The 22,835-nt window shown below is 39.7% G+C and overlaps 1 protein-coding gene across 9 annotated transcripts in view; it reads right to left on the reverse strand.

Annotated features, from left to right (window-relative positions):
• The window catches only part of SYBU (syntabulin), a 116,786-nt gene that overhangs the window by 20,505 nt on the left and 73,446 nt on the right, over positions 1-22,835 (reverse strand). The window contains exon 1 of one of the 9 annotated variants that reach the window (XM_003903081.5): positions 12,983-14,791. The exons of the other annotated variants lie outside the window; for them this stretch is intronic. Within the exon in view, the coding sequence (XP_003903130.1) occupies positions 12,983-13,019 (37 nt within the window). The 5' untranslated portion in view covers positions 13,020-14,791. Of the gene's footprint in view, positions 1-12,982; positions 14,792-22,835 lie in introns of those variants that run through there. 9 annotated transcript variants of the gene reach the window in all.

Here is a 22,835-nt window from a genome sequence, read left to right on the forward strand (position 1 = left end):
AAGAATAATGTAAGATAATATATGTAAAACATGAAAAATAGTGCTGGCACTCAGTAAACACTTTAACATTTCACTATTATTTTTATTTTTCTTCTTATGACCTTCTTTGAACCGTATCTAGGTCCCAACCCATGTGAGGCCAAAATCTGGAAGAACTTAGAACAGGGACACGGAATGAGGAGAGGCTGTTGTGTGGTGTGAGTGGCAAGAAAGGATTCAAAACAAGCATGAAAATAAAAAAAGAAATAGAAGATGGTCCTGGCAGAGGATGGTAAAAATTTTTCTTTTAGATTATAAATCAATGAGTAAGTCTTCCTTAGCTGTATTGACTGAATATCCCAATTTCATAGGAAGGCCTGCAGCACACTAAGCAACAGGGAGCTAATGATCCAGACCTTCTTATAGGGTCTGTGGCTCACAAATAACACATGGTGAGAGCTATTATCTCCACATTAGTTCATATTTGTGTGTTCCCCAGCTCTTTGCTAGCACATGTGGGCTGAGACCATAGTCCTGCCTTCAGAGACAGGCAAATGTCTTAGGAGGGACACAAGTTAGGTGCTAAGAGAGGTCAACAATGAGAAAGACTGTTTCCTGCTGGAAGCATGAAGACTTCATGGAGGAGGCACACTGAACTAGCCAGGTTTTGAAGCCATTTACAACAATTCAGGACTGTAGCATGCAGAGCTGTGGAGACAGCACGGGGTGAAGGGAACAGCATACAGAGATGGTAATGCAGAAAGAATTAGAAGCAACAGCAGGCAATGAGGCAATAAAGGCAACTGGGAGGCAGGTGAATTTAAAATCTTCCTTAGACACAGGTCCCAGTGGTTGCCACTGGTCAAGTTAAGAGTTGCTCATACTTGACACATAGGTCTCTTTTATTTTCTAAAATTCTCACTTTCACTTCTCTAAGAAAATATGCAAACATATTATTACCTTACTCAGAGAGGTGAAAATGAAAGAAAAGGAAGCACATATTTTTCCTATTCTAGGGATCCTACAACCACAATTCTGTCTGAAGTGATTCCCCTGACAACCCTTAATGGTCTACTGATCCATGCCCTTCATGATCTCCATTTAGAGGTTGAACCTGCTGACATGTGTGAGGTGAGGAAGTGGCAGGTCAGAGAATGCTGTATGAAACTAAGCGTGGAACTATTTTTCTATAGATGAGTGACATTTCATTATTCTTTCTGTGACCTAGAAAGCTGTTCTCTCAATGTATTTTTTAAAAGAATCTCAGCTGCAAAGAACTGGATTAATCATAATTCTTGGTTTCTGACATTCTCTCATCATTGGCCCATGCAAGGCTATCATTAGTTTGTTTATTTACTGACTGCTCTGTTTATGTATTTATGTTTTGTTTATGTTTAATATAATAAATGAAGAAACCACCAACCCATCACAAAAACTAGAACAGTGACACTAACTTGCATCCACCTATGTGGTCTTCCTTCATCTTATCTCCAGTTCACCATTTCCTTGCGTTCACTTTTACAAAGAATGATCACATCTATATATTTTTAAAAGGTAGAATTTGAGGATTTTGGTTTTATTTGTTTTTAACTTTTTAAAATAAATAGGTTATCATGATGTATATAAAATCTTTTGGGACAATTTTCATTCAATATTATGTTGCTAAAATTCTCCATATAGTTGTAGTGCATTCATTTGACTGCTATATAATATTAGAGTGTGTGATTTTTATCCATAATTTATACTTCATTCTCCTGATAATGAGAAAATGAGTTGACTTTATTCCAGTTACTCGTTTAGCTAGATTTTCCATTCCAATAAACATGTATTTGCATTTCCGGAGTCTAAGAAAAAAAAATCAAGAGGAAATCTACTCTTAGTAATATATTTCATAGGCAAGAAGAAATGCTCTGTGGACCACCTGTCCTTACAGATTGGTACTTATACCCTTCTTCCTGTCGTTATGAATAATTAAAAGTAGTTATGAAGAAGAAAAGTAAAACTAGAATCTCTGTTTTACCTTATTCCAATTTTAGGGTCCAACATGCCTAGGGTGACCCCTTGTCTCATGGTAGCTCTGACCCTGAATAGCCCTAGAAGATCAGGAATTACCTGATGCCCTGTTGAGTCTGGCTTAGGTCACTTCACAACCCTGTACTTAGCCTTGGCAAGGAGACGAAGCCCATGAACGTGAGAAGCTGACCCAGAGTTGCTGGATTATGCATACAGCCTCATCGAGGGAGAAACCTCTTGTCCCAAAATGGGGAGGAAGAGTGATGGGAGAAAGCTTCCCTGACAGTATGTGCTGGTGTTTAATGCAGCCCAGAACTTGTTCCTAATTCCAAGGCCTAATTCCAAGTTGCAAGTGAAGAAAAGATCTTCATTTTAAGGCAAGCCCCGCTGTTTTGGAGAAGGGGAAGACACCATGTAAGTCTCTGTATTAGAGCTGGGTGAAGTGGCTCCCGTCTGTAATCCCAGCATTTTGGGAGGCTGAGACAGGCCGACCAATTGAGCCCAGGGGTTCGAGACCAGCCTGCATAAAATGGTAAAATCCCATCTCCGAAAAAAAAAAAAAAATACAAAAACGTAGCCAGGCATGGTGGTATACGCTTATAGTCCCAGCTACTCAGCAGGCTGAGGTGGGAAGAGCAACTGAGCCCCGGAGGTTGAGGCTACAGTGAGCCATGAACATGCCACTGCACTCCAGCCTGGGTGACAGAGTAAGGCCCTATCTCAAAAAAAAATTTTTAAGTCTGTATGAGGAAGTAACTGCTATGCTTTATAAATGTTAAAGGCAAAGTAAACATTTCTATCTTTTGATTTTTATCTAAGCATCTATGTGTTAGAGCTGATGACTTGTCACTTCCAAATATCTTTGTGAAGTTAAATGTCTGTTCAGCGAGTCAGGCGATTATGGATAGATTTTAAACCATCCTCAGTGAGTCAGAAACACGTTTCCAGGTGGTGCTGATGCTGCTGGTTTGGGACCACTCTTTGAGAGTCACTGTTTCAGAATAATGAGAAAGACGACTAATTTAGGAGCAGAGATGACATTTTGTAAGATTAAGTAACTTATGGGTAGAGGTGAGACCCAGTAATGTAGGTTTTAATAAGCCCTCCAGGAATATAGACACTAAAGTTTGAGGACCACTGCTCTAAGACTGGCCTATGCCTGAGATCCCCCAGCAGCTTCCTGAATGGCTGCCTCTGACAAAGTGAGAGCAGCCGGCTTGTCTGTAATTTAACATACAGATACACACTGTAGTATATATTTTGAGAACCATTTTTACATATTTCACATCCAAAAGGAGCGAACTGCTTAATTTACTTGGCATAATACTGAGTGGTACTAACCATGCTGTATGTAATTGACAATATGTATTTAACAGCTGTGGTTAAGAGCAGGTGCTAGCATCAGCAGATCCAGGGCTCAAATATCTGCTCTTTCATTAACGACAGTGTGACCTCAGGCAATCACTTAACCTCTGTACACCTCAGTTTACTCACTGTAAAAAGGGACTAAAAGAGTGCCTATCACAGGAATTTTTGTGAGAATGAAACGTCATAATATGAACTACTATAACTGCACAGTAAATATTCATCATCATCATCATCAGCCTACTTATCCATGTGTTTGGTATGTGTGCTGCTAAACACTAAACTTTTCCAATAATTCTTGCATATGAGCACTATAGATTATTTAAGTAATGTGATTTAAGAAGGACAGGTATTTATTAAGTGACTAAACGCTAAATACAAGTGATAAGTTATAGATGACCTGGTTTCTCTCAGGAATAGTTAGAAATGGCTTGTTATGTTCACACACTGTTCAAAGTGCCTTACAGGCATTCTCATTGAATCTTCATATCAAGCATATGAAAGAGGTACAATTATTATTCCTATTTTACAGGTGAGAAAAGTAGACAACATGTAACTTGCTGAAGGTCACACAGCCCTTATGTGGGGATCTGAAACATCACAATAAGATTCAAAATATGCCTTAAACACCATGAAAGTACACCTGCATGGAACTTCAAGATTTGGGGCAATTTTGCACCCCACTCCCCAATTCCACCCAAAGTGTTTGCTTGCTCTTGCAAGGGGCACACTGAAACCTTTGAAAATACATTTACAAACAATCTGCAATAAAGAGTCGCAACAAAATTATCACTACTCTATTTTGTATGCCCTACCAGAGAGCAAACAATTAGTGAACACAGACTATACTAGCAAGGAGACTGCCCTTGCACAGTAAACAGTAGGGCTGAGTCATTCATCTACTTTCAACAAAGATAGTAGGATTGAATCTTCATTCTTAAGCAAAAAGTTAACATAATAGAAATATATTTTAAAGAAGTGTTTCCATTTGAAACATCAAATAGGTAGGGTTTTTTATGGTACAGTCTGAGGACCACCTACATCAGTATCACCTGGACTCTTTGTTAAAAATACAGATTCTTGACTCATACTCCAGATCCTCTGATTGAACTTTCTTTAAGTCAGTCTCATAATCCATCTTCATAAATTGCTCAGGTGATCTTCTGTGCATGGTAATGTTGTGAAATCACTACCACAAATGGTTCTTGTTTTCAAATCTGTCTGTTTAGTAACTGTGTCATTTGTCTGCTCTTTCCCATCCTGAATGCTCCACCTAAGGCCATCATCATTTCTCACCCAGAATTACTGAAACAGCATCACACTGTGCCCAGCTGCTCCTTGTGGCCCTGAGCAGTTTGTCTTCCACACTACTCCAGAGAAGAAACCTCATTAGGCAATTCCCTTGTTGAAACTCCTCAGTGGCGCCCTGTGTTCATAAAGTCCAAACTCTTTCGCATGATTTACAAACCCTCCATAATCTCTTCAGACTGTCATACCACAACCCCTGCCAATGGAACCATTCACAGTTTCCTGAAGGAGGCATGATATCCTCTAGACTCCCAGTTTTCACACATGCTGTTCCCTCTAGCTGGATTATTTTCCTGTCCCTCTGGGCCTGGCTAACTACTACCTGTTCTTCAGTCTCAGTCTAGCCTTGACCTTTACTTCCTTCAGGAAGGGGATTAGCTGGCCTTCCTTTATCTGACCCCACCCAGAATTTAACAAGTATTTATCACATTGCACTGCCATTGCCTGTTTGCTTTAACAGATTTTCCAGTATGCTTGTCAGCTCCTTGAGGGCGTGTTCTTTTGTACCCCAGTGTGTCACACAGCGTTTAGCACAGAGCAGGTGTTGCTGTTTTGAAATGTTATTTCACAGCATTAAAAGTTTCTCCACCATTGGCATTTAGGAATAGCTCCTCTTTCTCCTATTTTGCCCTTTAGGTTGGATTAACAGACTGGTGTTATTTCCAATTAGGACAAAAATACTCCCTTCCACTCCTACTTCCAGCCTGTATGCCCAAACCACTTAAAAGTCAAGTTTTCAACTCAGGATACCAGCATGCAAAAACCATGCTAACTGCAAAGACCTCTGTCTTGTTCATCACTGCATCCCCAGAGCCAAGAGCACAGAACCTGGCTTATAGGAGACTCAGAAGAATATTTAATGAATGAGCAAAGAAAGGTACCAAAATAACTTAGATATATGATTGCAGAAATGGTATCATTAACTTTTGAGAAACTGGAAAGGATGGGAGGTAGAAGATTGGAAATGGGCAAAAAGTCTACAGGTCATGAATGTAGAGAAAAGATAAATTCTGAAAATCACAAACTTGTTTGGTGTTGATCTCCAGTAAAATTGTAGAGAAAGTCCTTTAATAAGGCAAGAAGGAGCCAGCAAGAGTTCACTGGGTCAGATGTGAAAAACAATCCGCACTTCCTTTTTTTTCTGACAGAGTTATCATGGCCACATACATCACATATCTGGAGTTCAGCAGATGTTTAATGCAAACACTTAGGATACTCTTATGAACAAGGTTGACATGTGTGCACTGGGTGATAGCACAGTCCAGTACCCACAGGATGTTGACAAATGGACTGTCTATCAACCTCCAGGGAAATCTCTAGTAACACATCACCTGGCCCTGGTGTTGTCCATATCCTATTTAACATGCTTTATTAATGACACGAATGAAATCATGGATGGTATGGTGTTGACGGCAGACTCCTGATTACACAAAACCTTGAAGGGATAACAAATGCATCGGATGACAGCGTCAGATAATAATGCCACTAGCCACTGTGGACTCAGAGCCTACTCTGTCAAGAACTCTACAGCTGCTATTTCCTTTAATCCTTTCTCCCAAAGACATACAAGTAAAGACCAGGAAACCAAAGTTCTGAGTGATGCTGAGACTCACCCCAAATCACAGAGCTAGTAAGCAACCGAGCTGGCTTGTCTGATATCATTCTGCTTGATCCTTGTGATCAGTTTTCACAAAGATCTAAGAAAGGAAACCAAGACAACAATGTTCAATCTAGCCCATCTCAACTATGCGTTAAACACTTTCTACGCTAAGGCACTGGATTGGGAAGGCATGGAGATCCACAGTTCCAATGCTCAAGGGTTTCCTAGGAGGAGTTAGGCTATGCAGACAAACAACCAGGACATAAGTCAGAATACAATGAGTGCACACAGAGAGGGAGGGCATCCAGAGAACACAGAGGACGAAGAAATCTTCTTAGCTAGGGTGAAGGGATGACGGCAGGGGAACACGTCACGGGAGAGATGACACTTGAGATGGGCCTGATACACCAGGAAGAATATAATGTAGTGTTGGGGGCATGGACAGGAGTTGACCTTGGGTGAAAGAGATCACATGAACTAAAACACAAAGGAAGAAAAATACAGGGCATGTTTAGTATATATATGGAGTTCCTTGTATGGCTAGAATGTAGTGATCAAATGAGAAAATGCAGCCAAAAAGGTGAGTTTTAACCAGAGAGTTGAAAAACATAAAAACTATGCTATGGGCAAGAGGGAACCATGACATATTGAAGGCAAGAGAGAACCATGACGAGTTTTGTTTGGGGTGGTAACATGAACAGTGACGCTTTATGAAGACAACGTGACGGCAATATCTGAAAGAGAGACTGGAGGCTGGCAGGGAATTCAGGTGACTGTTACAGTTTGGAGATGGGTCATAAGGTAAGGGAGAAGGAACGTTGAAAAGGGAGACCTTTTCCAGGTAGCTCTTAGGTTCACAAAATTAACTGTATAGGTTCAAAATCATTTGACACTCCAGGTGAACCAAATGATTAATAATAGAAAAAGGATAAAGTCAAGTTAAACATTAAAAAAAAACCTTTATCTTATGCCATATGCTTGATTGCAGTGTTCCCACATAAAAGAACAATTGAATGGAGATACGTATGTTTGGAAAAGCAAACAAAATGAGAAATACCTCAATCAAATGAAAAGAACAATGTCTCTTATATATTGCCTGAAGAATTTGTGAAGAATTGGATAATCTGATAAGAATGGATTGAGGTACTACAAGGTCAATGCTAGATTTACCCTCTGTGTAATTTTCTTTCCTTTTTTTTTTTTTTTTTTGAGACAGGGTTTCACTCCCATTGCCCAGGCTAGAGTGTAGTGGCACAAACTCAGCTCTCTACAACCTCTGCCTCCCGGGCTCAAGTGATCATTCTGCCTCAGCCTCCTGAGTAATTGGGACTACAGGAGCATGCCACCACACCCGGCTAATGTTTGCATTTTTGGTAGAGACAGGTTTCATCATGTTCACCAGGCTGGTATTGAACTCCTGACCTCGAGTGATCCACCCGCTTTGGCCTCCCAAAGTGCTGGGATTGCAGGTGTCTGTAATCTTTAATGTAAACTTCGTTTGCAAGCACAAATGTCAATACAATAAAACAAATAAGCTGGGCAAATTTTGGCAATTTCTGGCATCTGCAGGGAGTGTGAGAACAAAAGCAAATGGAGAAATGGAAGGCCTAGTGGCGTTTTTAACTCTGACGTGTGTTCAAGAAACTCAAAAGAGAAAGGAAGAAACAGAATAATGAAGTCACGAGAAAATATTTTCAAGATAAGTGCTGGCAGCACAACAGAGAAGTGTCTGGATCAGGTGATGTGGTCAGAGGAAAGCAGGTAGAAAGCAGGCAGAACAGCTCCTGCACACCTGCCCTGGGACACCTGTGCAAGGGTCACAGAGTCCAGCGTCCACCCCAGGAAGGGAAATGCACTTGGGATGCCTCGTTCTACTTGTCTTCCTTCTTGAGCTGGGGCAGAAGCTGATGAGAGGCAAAGAGCTCTGTCTCCAGCAGCAGGCAACAACATTTCACCTCATACCATTGTTTATCAATTGAAAATGATTCTATCTCTCAAGCTTCTGAACAAAATGTTTTTGAATTCCCACTCATCCTTCCAGAAACATTTCTACAAATCCTGGTTTGGTTTATAGCACTTGAAATGCACGAAGCATACTCACGATTGGATTTTGCTCTGCACACAAATTATGCTCTGCATTTCCTTGGACTCCTTTAGTGGAACCTTCCCCAGGATCTCACTGTCAGTGACGTCTGGCACAAAGCACATGTTCCCAGGCCAACCCTTCGCTTGCCCAGCTACTCTGCCCCACCCCCCTACACAAACTAACTTTTAAATTCAAGTGTACTCAGTGTTCTCTACTTTCTCCACCCCTTCCCTCTCCAGCCCACACTGTTCTGTGAAAAACCAAAATAAAATGGAAAAGCAAAGCAGAGTATTACGAAAAATAAATCAAGGCCATTCTTTTTAGGATCATCAGAGAGTGTTTGCATGGCATTAAAAAAAAGGGAAGAAGTAGGCTTTGGAAACAGTAGTTTTGAAAATACCCCTAACATATTTTAAAGGGCATATATCTAAGGTTGTAACATTATTTTTAAAGTGCAAGGAAATGTTAAAACACACATTTCAGTACAGTGGTTACCCTTGTGGGAGTCAGAGAATAGGATCTGGGAGGAGTGTGCAGGCACCTTCCCTGGCGGCAACTCTTAAAGTAGATGGTGAAATCACAAGTTTTGCTTTATTATTATTCTACCCAGTTCACGCATGTCACATACATTCTCTTTATGCATCACATTATATGTAGTATTTATAAAGAAGTAAGGGAAGCAGCAAAACTGAATGTAAAACAAAAGTTAATACAGTGATTATCAGAGAGAAATAAAGAGAGAAGGAAAGAGAAAAGATAACATGTTTTTGTTCCTAGAGAGGTTCACATTCTAGTAGAGAAAAGAGCCATCTAAAAAAATTGTTATTAAATATAACATGGTGACCATAACAACAGAATTTAAAAAAAAAAAAAACACTGCCTCTAAGGGCATACATAGTATTTAAATTAACGAGTGCATGTAAATTTCAAATCCCTAAGTGTCTTTGCCTTAAAAATATAATTTTACCCTTCATAAGTATCAATATTGCATTACATTTCCTGGGACCCTTCCCACACCCCAGAGTCTAGGTAACATGGTCGTCCTCTGGGCTCCCACTGGACACTGCGTTTCCTCCTGAACATATCACAAGGTACAGGGATCCCTGGTTTACTGTTGTACCCAGTACCTGGGTCACTGCCTAGCACATTAATAAACATTTTTAAAAAACAAATGAGTAGCATTACCAGGTTCAGTTGTTTTAAATGGTAGCTGAGACTGAGAAGAAAAGGAAGGGTGGAAACGCTGAGTTGGAGAATCTTATCCAAAACTTGAGAATGACCCAGTGTTGCATGGGAAAAATCCCTTTACTGTCCCTGGTTCTCCGAGCTGGGCAGTATAGGAGGCTATGGCGCAATCTGCAGATTCTAACCATTGCCCTGTATGCACTAGTGCTTCTAAGCTCGTGGCTTGGATCTTTCACTTCTTCCTCTAACGATGAGGGAAAAGGCATTGGATGTCAGGCAGTAACCCAGTATCAGATACATGCATAGCCTTCATCTTTCAAGAACAGTCAGGCCCGCCAGTAGTCTCTGCAGAAATCAGATCTTCTTGGCAGAGGCTTGCAGAGCCTGCCTATCTCAACCTCAGAGGTGAGTACAAGAAGCCAAACACTCAGGAAGATCCAGTTTCCCTGAATAATGTTGCTGCCGTGTAAGACAAGGAAGCATCCCTTCCTCTGAAAGTGCCACAAACTCTCCTGACAGAAAAGGATGCAACAAATAGAAATGTCAACTGAGACCTCGGAAAGCTCCCCAGATATGACCCGAATATCATGACAGAAGCACCAAGTACCTAACAAACAACTGACGAACTGTGCACCATCAAAGCATGTGCATGCGTGACTAATAACAATGGAATAGAAAGTGGGGCATTATTTTGTTCACAGACTAGCAGAATGTAAGTAAAAGGTCACCATGCTAGTGAGGATATCATTAAGGATTTAATTGTTCCATTGCAACTTTAAAATAGAAGGCTTATTCTAGCTAGGCCATCTGAGTGATATTGCATCTGAAATTATGTTTAGCTAAACATATTCAGCATGTATGAACATACGTTGATTCCAAGTTCCCAGCCTCTCAAGACCTCATTTTAAACCACTACAAATGCTACCCGCCCCCCAACCCCGCCCGCTCCTTTTCTTCATTCAAGTGATTTGGTATAGTCCTTGATGCACATGCCACGTTTTTTCCAGGGAAAACAGAAGGAAAGAAGAGAATATGCCAGGAAGAAGTGGAAATTAAAGTGGCATTAAAATAAAAATAAAGCTGCAAAATATAATCTGGGTCAACTCTTCATGAGTTTTAAAATAAGCACCAGCAGGCTCAGCACATATGGCATTGGTTTTATGTATTTTTTTGGCTCAGATGTCACACAGAATTAGTGCAAAAGGAAAAATCCCAGCATGGGGCCTATTTTTATACAGATTAATCAATCATTTCCCATCTCCTTCTCTCCCATCATTCCCCAAACTTTGAACTTAATGAAAAATGAAATTGCTTTTTTTCAAACTAAGTCATGGAAATCCTTTTAGGAAAAAAAACTAACTTAATATTTGAACCTAGATTTTAATCATCACATTTTAAATTCAAGTTATAAATATTAACTAGACTTATGCTATGGCTCAGCCTCTTTTATATTAAACATTTACTGTGATATCTTACGTATCCATTTTGTTAATAGCAACACAATTTCATATATATACATACATACATACACACACACACACACATATATATATATATAGCAAAACAACAAAGCCACATATTTGAAAAGATAAAAAACTACTACTGTATATTTCACTTTTTGTTAGGTACATTCTCATGAACATAAAATCCCAGAATTCCCATCAAAGTGCTAAGCACATAGTAGATTCTTAGTTAGTATTTGATAAGAAATTTGATAGGCTGAATCAAATTGAAACAAATAATTGTTCAAGCTATTAGCTAATGCCTCCCTTGACTACCAGGTGTTGTAAAAATGGTGATAATGTTTATAGTATTCATAATACAATAGAAGCTATTTTTTGTATGCTTCTATTCATATATATTCTATTCCTATAATCATATGCCATTGATTATTTCACTGAATTTTCAAAGCAGCCTTATGTGAGTGGTGCTCTTAGTATCTCCACTACATAGATGAAAGAAAAGTTTTAGAGGGAAGAGTCAGATATTTTGAGGTTAAAAAGAAATCCCATACTATGCTGGGTTTTAGAGGTGGGTGGGGGACTTCATTGCAGATATACTGAGAAAGGGATATGGGGCTTTATACTATTGGTGCAGTAAAAGTTTGGAGAAAGTGTCATCCACATGGTTTCCAGGGTTCCAAAATCATGATCTCTATAGAATTTCTCACACACCCATGTTTGTCTGCTATTCCATCTACTGTTAGAAATTATATTTATGAAATGTTAAGTTAATCACCTAAAGCTTGACCCCATGACAAAGCCAGGGACAGAGTAGTCCTTGGTACATTCACATTCTCAAAGGGTGGTATCTTTTCACCATTCTCAGCAATTAAACTTGAACCATGACTAACCATTGGAAAAGATGACATGAACACAGTATGTCCTTTGCCTAAGTAGTCATGAGCACAAAAAAGTAAACAAAGTTAACAATCTAGCATAATGCTGTGTTCACTTTTTTATATGATTAAAGATGAATTTATCTATACTAATATAGCATATGTTTTGCTTTTTGTTTAGAGCTGCCAGATGTCAGCTATATATGTGAGCAATCTAAATATCTTAATTTTACACAATTTTAAAGTTACCGAACTAAAGTTGGAGTTGCCATAAACATAGTCTTTCTTTTGTTTCTACTAATTAATTTTACCACCACAGGCATTAATCATTTGCCCAGCAGATGAAAATACTTTAAGATGACTCACGCGTTTTACAACACTACAAACCCAACCTTTATGCTCTTGGAATGTACAGTAAAGAAGAAGTGTTAGGTCAGATCAGTTAATAAAAATAAAAATGTTCCACATCCCAATTCCATGAACATTAACTGTTTCAGAATTTCTACTGGATGCCATGTGAGAAAAGTAAATTAAAACTGGCCAGAGAGATGTGCTCTCAGTAATTTTCATGGTAATCAGGCAGACATGGGTATTCCCTTTCCTAATCACATGCGCAGGCTCTCTCTTGATGATAAATACGTCGTGTTTCAGCCTACACAGAGGCCCATTTCAAACTATGTGCAGTGCCAATTAGCGTTAATTGTGGCTGTGTTCATCTATTCCCTTAGCACACCACTGGTAAGGCCAGGCTTTTCATTTACAAATGCAACATGCAATGCTCATGGTTAGAAGAGCATTCTAAATGTAATTGCCAATGGTCAGTCTTTTTCATTGTGGCAGCAAATTGACTTACAATTGCACAAATAGACTCATAAATGACAAAGAGTATTTAAAATAACACGTGTATATTTTTTAAAGTTTAGTTATAAGACCATGCATTCAGAATATCTGAGAGGTGAAGATGAAAACTTGTTTTAGGCTCCATTTTGGCCTACCATCACTAACTTACACACACACTCACACACACACACACACACATACACACACACACAGTCTAGCCTCTGTGATCCAATATAATTATTTACTTACTGTGACTAATACTACTTACTTAGAAGGTAAGCTCCGTAGACTTTCATGGCAAACATTGCCTCTGCAAACAACCTCCCAGCACAGACTGGGGTATGTCTTTTGCAGAAATACAGTGTGTGCAGCTCATATCTCAGTAGAGTACAGTCTCAGAGTGGGGTATCCATGGAGACTGAGCCTTCTGCATGTGCAGGGCAAGGAAGTTACTCTGCTGGCACCATAGCAACAGGAGGCAGAGGGAAAGCCAGCCTATCAGGGAAGAGCACAGGGCCTTCTCCCTGGTGACTGCAGTGTTCCAATGAAACCATCGCCCTCATGAATGGACACAAAGCATTTGAAGAAATACCAAATTGTCAAATAGAAGTAAATGCCTACACAACAGTCAAGATGAATCTTTGGACAATATTGGAGCAAAACGTATAGAATCTTTCCACAATGATTATAATATCCCAATGGGCAAGCAAGACATTATATCAAACCCCACAGAGCCCTAAATTTTATGGCAAACACAACATTTTGAGAAAAATGCTTGGTGTACTCCAATGAATTCCAGCTATTTAAATATGCACGACAGTTCACAGCACTGCCCAGAAGAGAGGAACAGGGGAGCCTTATTATTCTGAGAGAAAATGGAATACAGAGCTCTCTGGAACAATTCAAGGCAGATTCCCTCTAAATAGAAGTTTGCTCAGAAAAAATGTTTAATAAGCTTCCACCAAAGCTCTCTATTATTTCAGAATAATTCTTACTAAGAAGGCATCCGTGACAGAATAGGACTAATGCAGATGAGATGATGAGTGAACATTCAAATGCCTTAAAGTTGTGCTATTCATAGACTTTCCTTATTTCCCATTTTATAACAATAAAAGTGATCATTTATTGAGCACGTACTGTATGCCAGGCAAATATTGTCACTACAAACACAGCTGACTGTCAAATGCCAACACCGATTTTTGCAAAGATAGAGGATGTGCATGTTTACCTCTCAATGTTGTGTAGTGCATATTAGGTGATGCATATATTCTGCTACATATCTAACACCTTTCATGATTTTCACAATCATGCAAAGAAAGCTACATATTAATTATCCCCTCATATTACAGTTAAAGAAAAAGAGAGAATATTTCCTTATGTTACCAAATAAACTCCCCCCAACCGGCGCTGCTCTGCAGGTGACCTGGTCCACCCTACCTTAATGTCTAAATATAAGGTGAAGAACCCCTCCTCCCGCAATTATCTCTCAGAAACTAAGAAATCCCCTTACATTAGAGTCCTTCCAAAGCCTCTTATTACAGGGCTCTCTCATAATTACCTTCTTTGAACAAAAAGTGCCATCTGCAAAAGACATATCCTTCTGAATTGGCTGCAATCAGTGCTAGTTTTGGTTCCCTTTGGAGATCCAACTGACAGAATTGTTTAAAATGGAAGAGACAAAGAAATTTAAAAACAGATTTTGTAATTATTTGTATGGTATGACTCTTCCAGCCTTTTAATGATCACTTTAAATAGAAATACAGTCAGTGGTTAAGTTGTAGCAATCACAAAAACCTATATTCCTTTTTTTGCTCTCTGAATTCAGGGACTGAGTAGCTTTGGATAAGGAAGGATACTCATATATGTATAGAAGACATATATGAATGTACAGAAAAACCAGCTGTCCCATGCTATCTAGTGACAACCTGCTTGCTAGTTGCACACTAATGTCCCTCTCTATTCTCTTTTTCCATAGCAAGTACTCATTTGACTATGATGTCCTGGCTGTAACTGGAAATGACATGGGCCATGGAGTTCAAGGCTACAGTGAGTTATGATCACACCACTGAACTCCAGCCTGGGGGACAGAGCAAGACACTGTCTCTCCAAAATAATAAATAAATAAAACACCTAAAAATCTCATTAGGAAAATTAGGGGATTTTATATATATATATATATGTGTGTGTATATATATAGTCTCCCTATACTTTTCTGTATTTCCACCACCTCCATCCTAGGCTAAGCCATCCAAATTTAGTGTCTTGCTTCCAGTTTCACCTCAATCGAAGCTCAACAGAGTCATCAGAGGGATTCCAAACATGTAAATCAAATCATTTCTCCCTTCTTAAAACCGTCCAATGTCTTCACATTACTCTAAGGATATAGACTTCAGCTGCTACCACTCTTCTCCCTTCCTAACTCACCGCTCTGCCCACCACCTGCCACCCCATCCCCAACCCTCCCTAAGCATGGAACAATAAGGTTAAAGTCTCAGCTCAAATGTCACCACCCTAGACACTCCCCTGACCATCCCCCATCATTCTCCAGTTACCTTGTTTTACTTGTCACCATCTGAACTTATCTTGCTTGTGTGCAAGTATCAGCCATCTCCCCACGTTAAAGGTAGGCATCTTGTTTTTTCACTCCTCTATCCTAATGCCTGGAACAATGGTGTCAGCATAGAGCAAACACTTAATAAATATTCACCAAATGAATGAATGAAAGCTAGTAAATGTACAGCCAGGAGTGAATCTATGTTTAACGGAAATCTCTTCTTGATTACGTGGTGAAATGAGGGTTCCCTTTCCTTCAGACTCCTTCAGAGAGATCACCTTCTTGCAGTGCTACAAACATGCCAGTCCGTGTATGTTGGAATACAAGCCTATTGCAGCTGTGTTGCTGAAGCATTACCCCACTTGACCGCAGTCGGCATTCATATAGCTTACTTGGCTGCTCTCAGATATAGGCTTAGGTGGTGGAAGAAATTAACCCATCGAATTGCCCAAGTGAACATACTATGCTGTTCAACAAGTAACTTTCTGTAAATAATCCTACAGTTCACCAAAATGCCATGCAACAGATTGTACCAGCAGACAGTGAGGTCCAGGTACTTATTCCTCTGGCTCCTTTTCTGCTGGTGGCTGTGTTCCTCTGCCAGAGTCCATAGTTCCTTCACAGGTGGCCTTGAAGTTCTCTCTCTAGGTTGGTAACTCTACCCTCCTCTTGCTCCTTCAGGATGCAGGAATGGCCCCAAGCTGTTGCCAGCACTCAGTATTTCACCATAGTTTGTCAGATCCCCTTAATCATGCACATACCTTTGCAGGCAGTCTCTTCAATAAATGCTCCTCAATTAGGGAGGTGGGGAAAGCCCAACCTAGAGCATATACCTGCATGATTCACAATGCTTGGTTTAGAGGTCTGTGTGTAAAAGAAGTTTCCAGGTTTATTTCTGTTATGCTGACAGTTGATAAATATGTTGAATGGTAGGTATCTGGTCTGCTGGAGCTTCCACTACTTTTGAGAGACCTATAACGCTTCCTTCTCAACACATTAGAGTACTGAGTAAGCATTTGGCAGGCCCCCAAATCAGTGGCTAAGAACACTGTGCATGCAATAAATCCCAGTAGACCCAGGATTTGGATGGCAGTTACCTTTGGAAAGAAGAGGATTATAATTCACTAATTCTTAGGGAAAAACCATTAAAGGGCCATTTGGCACCATTACATCATTTGGGTGCATCATCGAAAACACAGATGGGAGAAAGGCATGAGAGAAAACATGTAACCCTGCCATAAAGATAAACACGTAAGTCCACTTATCACAGTTAAGCTTTATTTTACTGGTTTGGTCCCTGCTGGGGAGATGTGATAAACTATAAAACGGCCTGCCATAAAGCATGATCTGCTGTATCCTAGGGGAACGTTCTTTCTCTCAGGGTGAAAGAAAGTTTTAGAGATCTATTTCAGCATAAACACAAAAGCTCTTGCTTAAGCTGACAAACTCCAATGATTTTCGTTTAAGAAAATATTCATGATATGCAGGGTAGCACATAAAACATTTTGACATGTGAAGAAAGGACTAGCTCATGATTAAGTAGAAAAACACTGAAGACCTTAATTTTTTTTTATATTCATATCTTTATGGTTTATTTTACTGATTTGCATCCAAATGGCCTTGTATGTTCACCTTTCTGTACTTCATTGCAGTTACATTGAGGCTCACTGATTTTGTTACTGGCAACTGTCAACATAATGTACATATGGACTGTATCAGCTAATTTATAAAAATTAGTTGGAATTTTTAAGGCTCTACAAACATTTTTAAAAATTGTGTTTTATATCAACACATCTTTCTTAATTAACACTCTCCTAGTGCAATTGAAATTACTCCTTTGAAGGTGGACTTTACTACTGTGGCAGCGGTTAAGAGTTAGGAGCAAGGCTACCCCGTTTAAAATCCATTTACAAGCTGTGTGACCTTGGATGAGTTACTTAACCTCGTTGTGCCCCAGTTTTCTTATCTGTAAAATGAAGGATAATGATATACTTTTCCTGCACCGATATTAGGATGAAATGAGTTAAGTGCTTGGAATTTTGCTTGGGACAGACAGTGCTCAATAACCATTCATTTAAAAAAACTAATCAAATTTCAGAGTGTTATTCCAGCCCACAATTACACTTAATATATCCTTCCAAATATTTTCATAAGGCTCATAGTATTTGAAATAGCTTACAGCCTGTATTTGAGGGTGGGGTTTGCTGCTAGAAGACCTTAGCTTACAACTTGTGAGCTATTAGAAAAATAATGCCTTGCCAAAGTATGCAGAATGTCTTCATATAACCCAAATCTTCCCTTTTAGCATTAAAATTTTAATTTTTTGCCACTTTACGGAGACACTATTAAAATGCTTGACACATTTTTCTGCCTTCATATGCATTGTGTTTTGCCAGCTCCACCACCACATTGATTCAATCTGCTTTTACATCAATTACTGCACTAAGTGCTACAAGTAATAAAAGCCTTCGATGGCCTAAAACACTTAAAAGGCCACCCAGGCCGACTGTGGTGGCTCACGCCTGTAATCCCAGCACTTTCGGAGGCCAAGACGTGCGGATCACCTGAGGTCTGGAGTTTGAGACCAGCCTGACCGGCATGGTGAAACCCTGTCTCTACTAAAAATACAAAAATTAGCCTGCCGTGGTGGCAGGCACCTGTAACCCCAGCTACTCAGGAGGCTGAAGTGGGAGAATTGCTTTGAACGTGGGAGACAGAGGTTGCAGCGAGCTGAGACTGCACCACTGCACTCCAGCCTGAATGACAGAGCAAGACTCTGTTAAAAAAAAGAAAGGAAGGAAAGAAGGAAGGAAGGAAGGAAGGAAGGAAGGAAGGAAGGAAGGAAGGAAGGAAGGAAGGAAGGAAGGAAGGACGGACCCAGCTTTTTAGTGGTCTCTGTCTGCTCACTTATATTTTCCCATCTCTGTTCATTGTCAGCCATCAGCTGTAAATTCATACTCCTGCCTGTCCTCCTAGAGCAAGTATTCCTCTCCTTTTATGCGAACTGGGATAACATAACCTGCTAGATTTTTGTTTCAAGTACACGCAAATTGTGCGTGAGAGTTTTAGGAGTTTTCCTGTACATAAAGTGCACAGAATGTATGGCATCTATTTTAAGATTACAAGTGACCATCAGTAACATTTAGTGAGGAATTACTTTCTGCCAGGTCCAACACAGAGCACTTGATATTCACTAATTTCATCTATTTAATATTTTCGATAACCCATTATACAGACGCAGAACACAGAGGCTCAAGAAGACAGCAAGTAGCTAAAGATCACACAGCTACAAAATAGTGGTATAAAGATTTGAACCTAGTATGCTGGACTCTAGAGTCTGGTGGTTAGAAAGTCCTCCTCCACCTGCACCCAATAACACAAATGTACTTTTTTTTTTTCTCCCTCAAGATAGGACAAGTTGGGTAATCTGGGGAGAGGCTGTGTAAATCTATGCTCTCAACTCCCCTCTAGGTTGTTTCAAGTTATTGCAAGAATGGCCTACTCTAGGTAAGTTGTCTAGCTGTGTTTTATTTCACAGAACTAACTTTGAAGTGAAAGTGATGCTCATGATAAGAACAGAAATATTTGTCGGCTTCACTGTGTGTGCATGAGCCTCTATTAAGGGAATCAGTGTTGATTAATCACTAACCTCGTTGGTGCCTTTTGAGTTTTCCAGCAAATGCTTCTGAATGTGGGAAATAAGGTTTTTTAAAGTAACCAATCCTCTGCTATTGTTGTAAGGTTATTAGAGTTCAGCTTAGCTAGGTCTCCAATTTCAGTAGCAGGGGTAGTGTCTGATGACAAGGGGATACTAACTTAGTTTGAATGCTAAGGAGATACAGTGACATCTTTCACATGCAGATTTTAACATTTCAGTTTCTAAATGTGGATTGTTTTAAATTTTAGTGACTCTAACCATTTGCTCTTTGCCAATCTCCTTAATCGCCTCCAGTGCTTTTCTCCTTTCACATTTTCTACTTATTTGTTTAAATTATGTAATGGTTTTCCCACCTCTCTAATTAACCTTGTGGACAAAAAGATTTAGTACTTCCCTTTGTAAAACAATGACATTAGATCTTTTTCTTCCTTGCTTTAAGATATTCCCCAAGTAGGAAGTCAAGCCTTAAATGAGGCCCAGCACTGTCATTTAATATTCTAAGGAAGTAATCCAATTAGGTAGGTCTTTCATTTCTGGGTAAAAAGAGTTTCATCAGGAAACTGACTGCAAACTAAATACGGGAGGAGCACCCAGGAGAAGGAACACCCCAGATTCCTAAAAAGTTTACCAGTTGTAAAGCCTTCATTCCTCTTCTTTTAATCTGTACCACAGTCCAAACTTATCATACAGTATTCTGCCTTAAGTTACAAGCTCCCTAAAAGCAGGGATGCTGTGGAGGATGTTCTTTGTCACCACTTCCCCACGCTCCTCCCACACAAAACATAATCTCTTGCACAAAGTATAAACTGTACTTCTCATTTAAGTATTTATTGGACAGCGTTAATACTTTATGACAGACACAATATTAGGCTCTGCAGATTCAGCCTTGCGTGTTTTGCAGAGTTGTAGACAAAAGAGAAACATGAAAACACAAAGCCACTATCCAACTGGACTGTAGGACTGTTTTTCTTTTGCTCCTTGGTGGCAATTTTTAATTAAATCTGCATAGGCATTAAGTGATAGAAGCCAAAATGACAGAAGGCTCACTGCCTCCAAGAAGTTTCCAGAACCAGTTCCTGCCTGGAAACAGGAAGGGCTTTCCTGCTGCGTGTGCTGCCGGGCCCTGTTGGCAAGGTACAGGCTTGCTCGGTTCACCTTTCCAAGCCCTTCCCCGATGTCCTGTGACATATTTCCCTTCTTCTTCTGCATCATACAGTCAGGGAACATTATTATCTCTTTATCTTAATGACCAAAGGGGCATTTTAATAACTCCTTCCTGAGGTGAACAGCAGTGTTCCAGAATCTAGAGCAAGAGACCTAAAATTAAATGGGCTTAGGTTACTTAATGTTAAAGAGTCCCTGAGCCTCTGTATAAGAGCCACTAATTGCTTGCTATTTTAATAAATTGGTATTGTTATTAATGAGTTGACTTATTTTTTAAAAAGTAGAGCATGCATCAAGAGTTGAAGATCCGTTTTGGCTGAGAGGAGATGGTCGCTTGGGGCTATGGAGGAGGCAGGACATTTTAACCTGAGAGCAGTATCCTCTTGTGTTTTAACAGATTATGTCTCTGGATTCTATAAATTTCAGAGTCATCTAGGGGCCTCGCTTCCAGGATTTCCTCTCTTCATATTTATGAGACTGACAGTTTTTCTGCTAAAAGTTCAGAGAACTATAGGTCATGGTGCAGATTTTTGTCAAAGAACTTACTGTGCAGAATTGGGTCACACTCAAAAAAGTTGTAGCAACCTTTTCAGTGATGACATTAGAAATTTTAAGCGACTAAAAAAATAAGCTTTAAGGACCCCTTTACCTTGGTTAAATATGAATAAATAAAAAGATCACCAGCTAAAAACTGCTCGGGTGATATTTATGCCTCTGAGCAATTATATTAGAAGCAGTTGACAAAGTTGACAAAAGTGGTTGTTTGAGGCTTTGGCTTTGGAGAAGGGTCATTGAACTAGGATTCATAAATGCTAACAAATGAGATCCATGAACCCCCTGATATGGTATGTGATATTTTGTGCATATGGACACTCTTCTGGAGTATGGGTGCCTAGTTTTAATGATTCTCAACGATCCATGAATCAAAACAGCATTAAGAAAAACTGTTTTTGTTTTCTTTCCTTCCTTCCATCCTTTTATCCTTCCTTTATTCCTTGTAATTTTTTTTTTTTTTTTTTGAGACAGAGTCTCTCTGTTGCCCAGGCTGGAGTGCAGTGACATGATCTCGGCTCACTGCAACCTCCGCCTCCAGGGTTCAAGCGATTCTCCTGCCTCAGCCTCCTGAGTAGCTGGGATTACAGGTGCACACCACCATGCCTGGCTAATTTTTGTATTTTTAGTAGAGATGGGGTTTCACCACATTGGCCAAGCTGGTCTTGAACTCCTGACCTCCTGATCTACCCGCCTCGGCCTCCCAAAGTACTGGGATTATAGGCGTGAGCCACCACGCCCGGCCTATTCCCTTTAATTTCTTCATGAAGATGGAGAGTCATAATACTTCTCATCAAGATGAGTGGCTGATCTTTAGCAAATGAGTATTTTCTACAGGATTAGGGAAATGTTCAGTGTGAGTTCTGTATATATACACAGAGTTTTAAGTATTTTGTTAACATATAATTATTATGATTATTGAAACAAGGAAGGGCCATGATAATATTAATTCTCATATAGATGTAGTTTGTTCTTACTGTGCCATACTTGTCTACTGTTTTACTGTTTCCTTTTATTGCCATCACCATAAAATGTTTTGGGAATGAGGTGGTGGGGGTAGGATGAGGATAACAAAAATAAAATCATTAAGGTTATGTTCAAACCCTACAATAGCTTCACGATGAAACATACTTTTTTTTTTTTTCAATCTATGAAGCTGACATTCTTTCCTACATCATTTTATCTTTTGAATCCCATAGCCTACCTTTGCTGTTGAGGTGGACAAATGTTGACTGAGTCCCTAATGTGCACTAGAGCCTGTGTTCTGGGAATGCAAAAGATGACGGGAGGGCTGGGCACAGAGGCTCATGCCTGTAATCCCAGCACTTTGGGAGGCTGAGGCGGGCAGATCATTTGAGGTCAGGAATTTGAGACCAGTCTGACCAAAATGGGGAAACACCATCTCTACTAAAAAAAAAAAAAAAAAAAAAAAATTAGTCAGGCATGGTGGCGCTTGCCTGTAGTCCCAGCTACTTGGGAGGCTGAGGCAGGAGAATCCGTTGAACCTGGGAGGTGGAGGTTGCAGTGAGCCGAAATCGTGCCAATGCACTCGTCTGGGCAACGGAGTGAGACTCTGTCTCAAAAAATAAAATAAAATAAAATAAAAACGTATGAAGTACTGATGCACACTACATGGGTGAACATTGTAAACATTATTCTAAGGGAAAGAAGCCATGTACAAAAGCCCCCATATTGTATAATTCCATTTGTTTGAGATGTTGACAATCGGCAAATAGAGGCGGAGAGTAGGTTAGTGCTTTTCAGGGACTGGGGAAAGGGGGAACAGAGTGCTGATGGACTTGGGGTTTCTTTTTGGGAGTGATACAAACTTTTTAGAATTAGTAAATGGTGATGTTTGCACAATAGTTTGAATAGACTAAAAACTATTGAATTGTACACTTTATAGGGTGAGTTTTATGGTATATGAATCATATCTCAATTTTTCAAAAAGGCAGTTGAGCTAAGGGAGACAGTCCTGGCCCTTGGGTACACAAGGTAATTGTTTTATTTATTGGCTAAAATTTCATGACATTCTTTAACTCACTGTCTCTTTCTTAAATATCAAGGGTACTCAACACCCTTTGTATCATCCCCATCTTTCTCATGTATAGGCTGTCTTTCCTTCTTCATTGTGTAGCATTCCTTTTCTTTTACATGTTATTCCAAAGTGGGAGACTATTAACGAATTCATTA

Source organism: Papio anubis, chromosome 8, assembly GCF_008728515.1.
Source record: "Papio anubis isolate 15944 chromosome 8, Panubis1.0, whole genome shotgun sequence".
In the NCBI taxonomy this organism is placed as follows: Eukaryota; Metazoa; Chordata; class Mammalia; order Primates; family Cercopithecidae; genus Papio; species Papio anubis.